Source organism: Aquarana catesbeiana, linkage group LG07 (assembly GCF_042186555.1).
Source record: "Aquarana catesbeiana isolate 2022-GZ linkage group LG07, ASM4218655v1, whole genome shotgun sequence".
Classification (NCBI taxonomy): domain Eukaryota; kingdom Metazoa; phylum Chordata; class Amphibia; order Anura; family Ranidae; genus Aquarana; species Aquarana catesbeiana.
In genome coordinates, this window is record NC_133330.1 from 200,543,083 (window position 1) to 200,556,000 (window position 12,918).

General features: G+C 40.0%; 1 protein-coding gene across 1 annotated transcript in view; it reads left to right on the forward strand.

The window, feature by feature from the left end:
* ASPM (assembly factor for spindle microtubules) overlaps positions 1-12,918 on the forward strand; it is a 116,134-nt gene that overhangs the window by 79,208 nt on the left and 24,008 nt on the right. Inside the window, exons 17-20 of the mRNA XM_073592981.1 lie at positions 1,976-2,104; positions 2,351-2,545; positions 2,820-8,285; positions 11,307-11,456. Of these exons, the coding sequence (XP_073449082.1) occupies positions 1,976-2,104; positions 2,351-2,545; positions 2,820-8,285; positions 11,307-11,456 (5,940 nt within the window). The remainder of the gene's footprint in view (positions 1-1,975; positions 2,105-2,350; positions 2,546-2,819; positions 8,286-11,306; positions 11,457-12,918) is intronic.

Below are 12,918 nucleotides of genomic sequence, written 5' to 3' on the forward strand. Positions count from 1 at the left end.
CTCCTGTATACTGCTGCTGTTCAGAGTATATGGGGCCTGGGGGCCCCACGCTTTTATTTATTTTTTTTTTTTATTTGGGTACAGGGTTCCCCTTAATATCCATACCAGACTCAAAGGGCGCAACATTACGTTACAGCCGCAAGCAGTTTTAAATTACTTTTATTCCTTTAGAAATGTCATTCTGTGCAGGGACTGTTCTAAACACGGGAAAAATGCGCCACTTTACAGGCATACTATAGTCACCCCTAGGCACGATATTTAAAGGAATATTTCACTTTAAGCATTATTAAAATCGTTGCTCCCGAAAAAACAGCTGTTTTTTAAAACTTTTTTTTTTTTGCATTGATACATGTCCCCCGGGGCAGGACCCGGGTCCCCAAACACTTTTATGACAATAACTTGCATATTAGCCTTTAAAATTAGCACTTAGGTTTTTCACGTTCGAGTCCCATAGACTTTAACGGTGTTCGCACAAATATTTTGCCTGTTCGCATGCTGTGCCGCAAACCAAAACCGGGGGTGTTCGGCTCATCCCTATGGGGCACTTTGAAACTCTATTATTTTTTATTTTTTTTTTTTTTACTTTTAATTCTTACATTTTATGGTAAGATTTAACCTTCATTACCTGCTTATGCACTGCTTCTGTCCTGCCGACTTCTCAAGATTGAAATCTGGGGTCTCTGATGAATTCAGGAGGTGTGTGTGTGTGTGTGTGTGTGTGTGTGTGTGTGTGTGTGTGTGTGTGTTTGTTTTTTTTTTTTTTTTTTTTTTTTTAACTCGTTTTACAGATTGTTTCCAGTCAATTCCAAGTTCTTACTTCTTGGGGGGGAGAGATTCTCACTAAGTAGAAGCCACTCAGCTTAAGCAATCGGGATGATTAGGGAGAAAAGATCAAGCACCTGTTCAAAAGTCCATACATTTTTATTCTTGAAAATAGGGTGACGGTAAACAGGTTTTGATTACTGTCACCCCATTGTCCACACTTTTCCCGATCTCTGCAGCCGCGCATCGGGACAATGTCTCACTGCCTGTGATTAGCGCAGCGCATTGCCGACTTCCTGGCAGGCTCTGCGCGAACACGCCAGAGCTCATCCTTGATTATCAGACAGAGTTTGGCTTCATTCAGTTTGAATTTTGGAGATTTGTATTGCTCTTGGGCTGCAGGCAGTCCCCAATTCTGTTCGACGGTTGGCGTTAGTTGCAGTTTGCCCACCCCTTAGTTGGGACAGCCGTTGGAGGTCCCAGCACACATGACTTTCTGTGTTCCTTAATGGACGAGAAAGAAAAGTTGGGGGTTTTTGTGTACACTGTAAAATAAAAAAAATAAAGTCGCATCCCCTTGTGTTTTATGATCATGCTCTTGGTACTGCTTGCTACAAACTGAGGAATGCTAGGTAGAGTAGAGGGTTATTCTGGGCTGATCTGTTTTGTTTGCTATTGACCTTTCCTTCTGTATGCGGCAACATAACCCAACGGTATACAACTTCTATTTTACGTTAATGGACTCTGAGAAAATGTTTTCTTATGGTGAGTACAAAAATCTAATTTTTACTGTATGAAGCCTTGTATTGCCCTTGTTGGACAGAAAAGTCTGTTCTGTGCTCTCATCTATGGCTCAACTAACCTGATGTTGGAGCTAAACACCACCTAGGTACTCCTTTGTCTAATAAGCATGCTATTTTTTGGCATCTTCATTAGAGAGGTTGTATCTAGATTAAAAATTGGGTAACTTGTGTCCCTTAACAATCCAAGTGAAATGAGGATCAGAGGGATGTTCAAATTAGGCTAACAAAGATAATTGTAGGTATATTGTACTAATTTACATTTGGAATGGCTGACAACTTGCCAATCTGTAAACTAATGCAATTAAAGTAGAAATGTACATTTTGCCTTATTAGCTGTTATTGTTTTGTATTTCTAAAACAATCACAATTTTGGACAATCAAAATATAAAACACATTTTTCTGTTTTGCAGATTGTCATCACTTTCCTTTCCTTCCTTTGTGCGCGACTTTTGGATCTTCGCAAGGAATCTAGAGCTGCAAGAGTGATCCAGGCAGCATGGAGAAAGTACAAAGTGACAACAGAGGAGCAGCTACTACAGGTCAGTTCTCGAAAGGACAAATCAGTGGGGCTTGATTTTCTTATTGTTAGTAAAAGTATTTTTTGATTTTTGGTTGGCATTCATAAATTTCAAAAAAGCCTAAAAAAAATTATTTTCAAATAGATCTAGAACTTCTAGATTGCTTAAGCTTGTGACAGCCGTGTTCGGTATTCAATACTTGCAGAAAAGCATACTCTCTGCCTCTATTTTATGTATAGCCTAATTGTGCATTGTTTTGATTTGCAGAAAAAGCACATGGCTGCCTCTGTCATTCAGATCGCAGTTCGCAAGTTTCTGTCGCGACGTTGGATTTTAAACAGAACAACATCTGCAATAGTAATCCAGAAACACTGGAGAAAATACTTGGCTTATAAGGAGCTAATGAAATTAAAGCTTCGCAGACAAAAGAAAATTGAGGCCTCTGCAGCCATTGTCATCCAGGTGTGTTCATTACACAGGAGGTTAAGATTTTTTAAATTTTTTCCTATTCTTCACAATAGGTGTGTGTGTGTGTGTGTGTGTGTGTGTGTGTGTGTGTGTAGATTCCAGTACAAAATGGAAAAATTTCCATACTTCCTTTTTTTTTTTTTTTTTTTCTTTGTCTTGTCAAGCTATAACATTTTATTCAAACCTCTTACTCTTTACTAGGTAAAACTGACATTTTGTCATTGGCTGATTCATTGTTATAACTAACAAGTGTGGTTTTATCTTACAGAGAATCTGGAGATGTTATGCAGCCAGAAAATACTACATCAAGTTGAGAAAATATGGCGTTCTTCTGCAAGCAAGAATGAGAACAAAGAGGGCTGTTTTGGCTTACAAAAAGACCATACATGCAACAAAAACTCTCCAAAGGCATGTGCGCGCTTGGTTGTTGGCGAAGAAAGATCGTGAAAACTTCTTACAGTTGAAATCTGCTGCTCTTAAGATACAATCCGCTTTCAGGAGGTGGAGATGTATAAAGCGAAAACAAGAGATCAGTGCGGTATTAGTGCTTCAGAAAGCGTACAGGAAATGGCAAAATCATAAATTGGAAATGAAAAGAAAAGCAGCCACTTTAATTCAGTCCCTTTATCGCATGTCCAGAGAAAGATGTAAATACCTCTCTATGCGAGCAGCAGCAGTAAAGATACAATCTCTGGTTAAAATGAGACCAAAGAGAATCCAGTACCTTGTATTAAGAGAAAAAGTGATCTTTGTCCAAACTCGGTTTCGTGCTAACCTATTAATGCGCAACAAACGCAAGTCCTTCCTCCAGATTCGGGCAGCTTGTGTTAAAATTCAGTCTAATATTAAAGGCCTTTTGGTCAGAAAACAAATCAGGCTGTGGCACAAAGCTGCAACAACATTACAAGCCAACTACAGAATGCATATGACAAGAAGGAAGTATCTTGCTATATATAGAGCTGCAGTTATAATACAGGAGAGCTTTCGAGCAAACAAAGTTGCTGCCTATCATAGAGAAAGCTTCTTGCTCATGAAATGCTCTGCTATATGGATACAAGCAGCCTGCAGAGGTTACATCGTTCGTAAAAGAATAAAAATTCAGCATCTTGCAGTGTTATCCATACAAACCACTTACCGATGCTACATAGCAAGAAAACATTATCTTAACATGAGACAGTCTGCCATATCTATTCAGCGATGGTACAGAGGACAGAAACAACTGAAGAGAGATCTGGAACAATTTTTGAAAATGAAGAGAGCTGTTGCTACCATACAGTCCGCATACCGTGGATGGTTAGTGAGACGACAACTACAGAAATGGACAATGGCTGCAGTCACCATCCAATCAGCCTTTCGGAAATGTATTGCTCAAAGTAAATTCAAAGAAGTGAAGATGGCTACTTTGACCATACAGCGGTACTATCGTTCTGTGCTTATTGGCAGGGAGGAGAGGCAAAAATATCTTCACATCTGTTTGCTTATAAAAAAAGTGCAAGCCACCTGGAGGGGTAAAAAAGTGAGGCAGGAGATTCAGACACATCACAAAATGGCAACTTTGATACAGTCCTACTATAGAATGCATGTCTGCTACACAAAGTACCAAACCATGAAACAAGCTGCAGTGCTCATTCAGTGTCACTACAGAGCGCACACAGCTTGTAAAGCACAGCGAGCAAATTATTTAAATGTCAAAGAAGCAGCAAATGGTCTTCAGGCTGCTTTCCGTGGATGGCAAACTAGAAAACATGTATTGCATCTCCATTATGCAGCTTGCAAAATACAGACCACCTATCACTCTTTCAGACTCAGAAAAGAATACCTCAGTCTAAAGATGGCAACGATTTTAGTTCAGAGACGATACCGCGCTCTAGTTGCTGCTAAGTTGCAGAGAAAATGGTTTCTTTGTTTGAGAAAAAATACCATTAAGCTGCAGTCTGTCTACAGAGGTATGAGAACAAGGCAAAGAATAATCCAGATGCAAAGGTCTGCAGTTTTGTTGCAGTCGGTGTTTAAAATGCAGAAGCAGCGTGCACAATATCGGAATATGAAAAAGGCAGCAGTGTTGATCCAGAAGCATTATAGAGCAATAAAGGAAGGAAAGAAGCAACAGCAACAGTATTTGGCGCTCAAGAAATCTGCTTGCACCCTGCAGGCTGCTTTCCATGGATGGCAAATTAGAAAACATTTATTGCATCTCCGCAATGCAGCTTGCAAAATACAAACCACCTATCGCTCTTTCAGGCTCAGAAAAGAATACCTCAGTCTAAAGATGGCAACAATTTTAATTCAGAGAAGATACCGTGCTATGGTTGCCGCCAAGTTGCAGAGAAAAAGGTATCTTCTTATAAGACAAAATACCATTAAGCTGCAGTCTGTTTACAGAGGTATGAGAACAAGGCAAACAATAAACCAGATGCAAAGGTCTGCAGTTTTGTTACAGTCGGTGTTTAAAATGCAGAAACAGAGTGCACAATATCGGAAAATGAAATGGGCATCAGTGTTAATCCAGAAGCGTTATAGAGCAATAAAGGAAGGAAGGACACAACGGCAACAGTATTTGGCGCTCAAGAAATCTGCTTGCACGCTACAGGCTGCTTTTCGTGGATGGCAAATTAGAAAACATTTACTGCATCTACACAATGCAGCTTGCAAAATACAGACCTCCTATCGATCTTTCAGGCTCAGAAAAGAATACCTCAGTCTGAGGAAGGCAACAATCCTAATTCAGAGACGATACTGTGCAATGGTTGCCGCCAATTTGCAGAGGAAATGTTATCTTCTTCTTAGACAAAATACCATTAAACTACAGTCTGTCTACAGAGGTATGAGAACAAGGCAAAGAATAATCCAGATGAAAAAGGCAGCAGTAATAATCCAGAGGCAATACAGGGCAATGAAAGACGGCAGGAAGCAACAGCAACAGTATTTAGCACTCAAGAAAGCTGCTTGCACCCTTCAGGCTGCATGGAGAGGCAAGAAAGCAAGGAATCGGATATGTCACATGCACACAGCTGCAATAGTAATCCAGGCTTGGTACCGAATGGTCAAACAACAGCAAGCTTTTAAAAATCTTAAAAAGGCCACTGTAACAGTTCAAAAACGTTACCGTGATTCTCAGGAGAGGAAGAAATGGTTGCTGATTTTCCATAACACAAGAAAGGCAATATTGTGCATTCAGTCAACTTTCCATACAGTAAAACTACAGCGCGAATTTAGGGCAAAGCGTCAAGCTGCGGTTGTCATTCAAAGAGCTTTTAAGTCCTGTTTGGCAAGACGCAGGTTTCTTACCCTTCAAAAAGCTACAGTATGTATTCAGAGAAGATTTATATCGAAAAAGCTCGCTGATCACCAGAGGCAGGATTACCTAAAGACTCGGAGAGCTGCACTTGTTTTACAAGCTGCTTTTAGGGGTTTTCAAGTCAGACAGAAACTTCGACAAATTAATTCCTCTGCCACGGTCATACAGGCAGCTTTTAGAATGCACAAAGAGCGCGTTTCTTATCTAAAGTTGAAGCAATCAGCAGTTACCATACAGCAATACTACAGAGCATTTAAAATATCTACTTGTGAAAGGGAAACCTTCGTAAAGCAAAAGAAATCAGCGGTAATAATTCAATCTGCATATCGTGGTGCAAAAGTAAGGCAGAGGATAAGTCAAATGAACAAAGCTGCTTTCAAAATCCAAGCCATGTTCAAGATGCACCAGTGTATAATCCAGTATAAAAAGTTCCTATGGGCAGTCTGTGTGATTCAGCAGAGATACAGAGCAAACAAGCAAAGAGACTTTGATGTGCTACGGTATTCTTTTATTAAGGATGCTACCCTCCTCATTCAAGCTGCTTACCGTGGTTGGCATGTCCGAAAAGAGTTGGGAACCATGACTGGAGCTGCCACTGTTATACAGAAGCAATTCAGGACATATCTTAAGCGCAAACAGTATCTTCTAATACAGTCATCCGCTCTTCTCATCCAGAGATGGTACCGTGCTACTGCTTTAATGCGTCCCTGTCATTCTCAATACCAGTCTCTACGAAAATCTGCAATTTGCATACAAGCTTCTTACAGGGGGTTCAAAGTAAGAAAAGATCTTGCCCTGAAACATGAAATGGCCATCAGGATACAGTCTGCTTTCAGAAATCATAAGGCCTTGGTTTTATATAGATCCAAACAAGCTGCAGCTAGAAAGATTCAGGCTTGGTACAGGTCTTCTGTTGACAGCAGGCATACACGTACATCGTTTCTGAAACTCCGAAGGGCAGCTATAGTTATACAGGCAGGTTACAGAGGAATGAGTGTACGCAAAAACCTGAAAGTTATACCTAGGGCTGCCACTGTAATACAGTCCAACTATCGCATGTGCACTCAGAAGAAATACTACAAAAGTTTGGTGAAAGCCACCCAAACAGTCCAGCAGAGATACAGAGCAAAAAAGGCAGGAGAGCAAGATCTGTGTTGTTACCAGGCTACTAAAAATTCAGCAGTACTGCTCCAAGCTGCTTTTAGAGGGATGAAAGTTAGAAGACAGCTTAAAAAAATGCACTGTGCAGCAACAGCTATCCAACGATTTGTTAAAGGTTATTTTGAAAGGAAGAAGTACTTGAAACTTAGATCTGCAACAGTATTCTTTCAGAGAAGATACAGAGCTTCAGTTCTAGCCAGATCTTTTCTCACATATCGCAAACCTGTGATGTGCCTTCAGTCTGCTTATAGAGTGTGTAAAGAGCAGCAAAGGCTTGAGTCCATGTTCACAATGTACAGACTGCAAAACACCTATGGATGCCAAAGAACATCAACTGTATTACAACAGAATTATAACATTTATCAAACATATGTGCTCCGTGAAAGAGAGTGCTACCTAAGGCTTCAAAATGCTGCTGTTGTTCTTCAGGCCTCATACAGAGGTATGAAGAGTCGTAGGAATATAAGCAAAATGCACAATGCAGCTACCGTAATTCAGGCTTTTTATCGCATGCATAGACAAAGAAAATCTTACCTGATTATTCTACAGGCAACAAAAACATTACAATTACATTTTAGAGCAACACTTTTGAAGAATGAGACGGTAAAGCAGTACAATAATCTTATGGATGTGGTAGTATCAATTCAACAAGCTTTCCGTGCCAAAAAGTCAAGAGAAATCAAGGCTGTAGTGGTTATCCAAACTACATGGAAGATGTATCGAGAAAGGAGAGCCTTTATAATGGCCAAGTCTGCAGTGGTGAGCCTTCAGGCAGCATTCAGAGGCTATAGGACTAGAAAGAGACACAAATTATTGGTGGAATCTGCCTGTCATGTACAGTCTTGGTATAGAAGATGTTGCAAAGTCCATCTACATAGAGTCCAATATTTATCCATGCGAACCTCTGCCATTGTAATTCAGTCTGCTTTCAGAGGTTGGGTTGCACGCAAACGTGTTAAACAGGAAAGAGCAGCAAGAATACTTCAGTCCTATTATCGTATGGCTGTCTGTCGGAAACCGTTCCTGCAGCTTAGAGCATCTGCCATAAAGTTACAGGCTTCCTATCGGATGCAAAAGACTATGCAGATGTATAAAAAGCAGAGAGCAGCTGCATTGATTATTCAAAAATGGTATAAATCTCTCCTTATTATGAGATACCAGAGGGCTGCTTTCTTGAATGCACGAAAGCAAATAATCCTTGTGCAGTCAGCAGTCAGAAGATTCAACGCCAAGAGGTTGTTTAGGAGAATTCAACATGCTGCATTAATGAGCCAGGTGAGTTCTTACACACGTCCAAAGGACAGATATCCCGTTTGTACCAAATACATTTTATATGCAGTTTCAATTTTGATTTTATTTTATTTTTTTTTAAATAAATCTACCCCTTAATTATTAAATGAACAGATTGTGATGGCAAACAATGTAACAGTGCCTGAATGTTAAAGTGATACTAAAGGCAATTGTTAAATGGGTTATACGTGTCTGCCCTGTGCAACAATATTGCATAGGTTGCCTTTCTGGCAGTCCCTACTGGCGGTGTCGGCTCCTTCCTTCCTTCTTTAGCAAGCCAGGTGCTAAGGAAGCACCATGTATAGGCGGTCCCAAGTAGGGCTTTGTGTCCATACACATACAGTGTAGGTAAAGCCACGCCCCCGCTCCCTCCTCAAAGGAAATGGATAGCAGCTGCCCTCAGTTTCTTCTGTGAAAGCAGGAAGTGAGGAGAGAGGTGCTGGAGTGGTGACTTGAAGTCAGGTAAGCCTTTAGGGACAGACGGGGGTAGGACATGAAGTGGGTTGTTTTTTTTTTTTTTTTTTTTTTTTTTTTTTTTTTGTTTTGTTTTCACCTTTTAAGCAGAGTGCCACCCTTTTTTAAAAGTTGCCCCCTGCATGCATACACTCCTAAATGGATTTTCTTTTAAAGTGTTTTTAATACCTTTTTATTTAATATATCCGGAGATAGCTATATCTATATATATATATATATATATATCTATATCTATAGATATAGATATATATAGATATAGATAGATATATAGATATATATATATATATATATATATATATAGATATAGATATAGATATAGATATAGATATAGATATATATATATATATAGATATAGATATAGATATAGATATAGATATAGATATAGATATATATCTATATTTGCACTTCTGGCCTTAGCTGCCTAGGAGGTGCATGTTAGCCAGCTGCACCTAATCCTGAAAATACACAGGGGCGGGCTTCAGATGCCCACAGCCTCAATGGCCCCTGCCTGCTTCTGAGATCATGTAAGATATTACAGATTTAAAAGGAACAAGCATAAAGACAGTTAGGACAGTATCGAAATATTAATGTATAAGTACTAACAATCACGGGGGAGCTTTTATAAAATAGAAAATTTATTATGGGGACTACAGATGCGCTTTAATGCAAAGAATGCATTAAAGAGGAGCTCCACCCAAAAGGGAAGTTCCGCTTTAAGTCCTCCTCTCCACTCCTGTTTGTGAAATGGAGCTTTTGGGGAGGGGGGGAGTGGGTACCCGATTTTTAAAAGATGCCTGCTCCCATTTCTGTTCTGATCGCCTAGGCAATCGGAAGTGGAAGTTTTCCTCTCCCCCAACCCGCCCCCCCTCCTCTCCTCTCATTGTCTTCTGGGACAAATGGCAGAACCCAGAGTACCGCTCGCGCATGTGCAGTTGGCACCCGGCTGTGAAGCCGCAAGCTATTACAGCCTGGTGCCCATAGATGCCGGCGAGGGAGGACACGGGGAGAAAATAACTGGGGTGAGCACACCGCTGGATCGTGGGACAGGTGAGTTTATTAAGTCAGCTGCTGACTTTTAATTTTCACTTAAGAGACTGGAGCTCCCCTTTTAAGGTAAAAATGTTTACACTTTAGAACCACCTTTAATTATAAAACCACTTTTATTATGACTGTAGTTTATGGTTTGAGGCACTCCAGTCAATAGTATGTTGCTGTCTGTGTCTAGCACAAGAAGGAACCAGAATCTGTTCAGCACATAGCAATAAGGGCCGGTTCACACTGGTGCGATGTCAGAGATCGGATGTGATTTGCACTGCAGTCAAAATCACATGCTATCCCTGTGCGATGCGATTTCAGCCATAAAGATCGTATGGCTGAATTTGCATAAAACTCACACAGGACCCTTTTTTTTTTGTCCACAGCAGAATCTGATGTGTGAACACCCATGGGATCCGATTCCTGTCCGAGTTTGCAGATCGCACTGCAATATGCGAACTGATTTGGGGGTGTCCTTAACTTTCACCTGACACTCCCAGCAGTTCGCATAGGGCAGTGTGAACTGCCAGCGAGAAACATGCAATGCGTGAACCCGCAGTGGATTTGCAGGGTTCCGCATCGCAGAAGTGTGAACTGGCCCTAAAAGACTAATTTTATTAGAAAGAGAAAGGGATAAAAAAAAATGTTTTAGGTTTTTGCTGCCCATGTTCCAGTGATTCTCCTCCCTGGCCTTCTCCATAGATAGGGCATAGATGGAGAAACCAGGTGTAAGATAGGTGTTACTGGCCAGATCACCAGGTGAAAAAAAATTGGACCAAAGCCTAAAAATGGCAACTGAATCCAGCCACCACATTTAAAGACTGGTAAGCTGCAATATGTTTGTTTTATTTTGAGTTTAGATACACTTTTATGGGCCTGCTCACTCTAGCAGCTGCCTTGGAAGTTGGAAACCGCTGCTAGCATGCAGTGTGATGACAGCGATACCGATGTGCTGTAAACTGCGGCCCCTCTTACTTCCGGAGCCACGGACTCCGGCTCTGTGACTGTCCAGAGTCGTGTGACATCACTCCTGTGCATGTGCTCGGAAGCCATTAGTCACGGCCCTTGCAAGTGAAGAAACTGCACAGAGGGCCATTTCATCACAGCACATGCGCCAATGACATTGGCGCACTACAAGGTAAACATCTCCTAAACAGCACACATTTAGCAGATAGTTACAGTACCTATAGGTAAGCATAGAATAAGGCTTACCTATAGGTACAAGTTGCACTGAGGGGTTTACAACCACTTTAAGTTCTATTGGCCACGATCTGGCAGATTATGTCACGCTCTGCTGAGAATAAAGTACTGCATGTGAATTAGCCTGATTTGAAACAAGCCTTTCTGCCTTGTCTTGCCTATGGACTGTGCTGGGCAAGGCTGACCAGTACAGTCCTAACGTACCTGACATGGTAGATCCCAGAAACCATGTTTTTGCTTTCTGTTAGAGAACATTGTTGTATATTCTTCTGATCCAGATGTGTATCATCTTTCCAGATCGCCAAGTGGAACACAGAAAGACGGCTTCTAAGGTTTGCTTCTGCTGTTTATCACCATCTGTGCGCTGTGAAAATTCAGAGATGGTTCTGGGCTCAGCTTACTCTTAAAAAAGCACAGAAGCAAATTTGCCATGTTATTTATATACAGGTAAGATGATTGGTGTAAAGAGCCTTTAACTGTATATTTAATTGTGAGAACCATACTGGCTTTCGATTTACTGAAAACAAGTGGCATAGATGGAAATACTATTTACAAGTCAAGTCATGCTGATATTTATGCATATTCATTAAGGCTGCCTCTACTTCAGGTAGATAAACCAAGAGTGAAAAGAAGATCCAGGCAGCCGCACATCCTGGGAATCCCTTTTTATTTTTAAAATTAACACAGGCATTAAGCCACTAAAGGTGATTTTCAGGATGTGTGGCGATCTGGATCTTCTTCTGATACTATTAGTTATGAGGTGAGCCAGCACTCCTCTTGGGTTGGCATCCCTGGTGTGGCATTGCCCGCAGCTGTGATTTATTTATTTTTTTAATTACTCCTATAAAGATGGGAGGTTTGAGATCTGATTCTCTTGAATGTATGGCCACAGTGGTGCTATGCTGAAAATTCGTTTCCGATTTCTAATAGAAATCGTTCTTCTAAACAGGATATAGGATGCTCTAGCCTCCTGCCAAAATATAAGTAGCCAGATGCAATCTTCCGCATTATAGACATATGGCACAAGGAGAGCAATTTATCTGAAAACGTAGTCGTAAAGGATAAGCCGTTTTTACCCTCAAGTAAATAAGCTTAATATATTCACATTGCATCCATCTATGTCGTAAAAACGGAATGCATCACTAAACCAATCAAGTTCTGTTATATTTACATCAGTTTCTTTTTTTTTTTTTTTTAAGCAAGGAATTATTTCTGCTTATACATTTTGTCCACTTATGACTGTTTTGTTCAGTTTCATTAGCTTTTCATAGGTATGGTGGTTTTTTTTTTTTTGTTTGTTTTTAGGTTTTTTTTTTTTTTTTTTTTTTGCTATTCTTATTTTATTTTTTATTTTTTGGAAAGTAAAAGGACCCTTAGCTCGTTTTTTTAGCCTTTTTGAATGGCAACTGCACAATCATGCGACATTGCACACAAATGACATTTTTATCATTTTTTTTTTTTTTTAGACCAATCTTTCTTTTGGTGGTATTCACCACTGGGCTTTTTACTAAAAAAAAAAAAAAAAAAAAAAAAAAATTGCGGGGGTTTTCTATATTTTTTACTTTTTGTTATAAAATTTAGCAAAATTTACAAGAAGGTGTACAATGGGGATAGATTACAAGGGGTTGTAATGTGTTATGCCTTGTTAAATTTTGTGTTAAGTGGATCATCTCTGGAAAATTAGAAATTATACACTCCCTTCCCATGAATAAAGGTCTATGGATGCTTATGTCTCACAGGTCTAAGAGATTGCGCCCTTGAAGATAGTGACTTATAATGTCAGAGGTCTAAATAACCCCAGTAAACGGCATCAAATAAAATACTGCAAGAATTAAAAAGTTGGTCATCAAATATTGTTTTTTTTTTACAAGAAACCCATTTTAAATGGTCATCTAGGGTTGGATTGAAC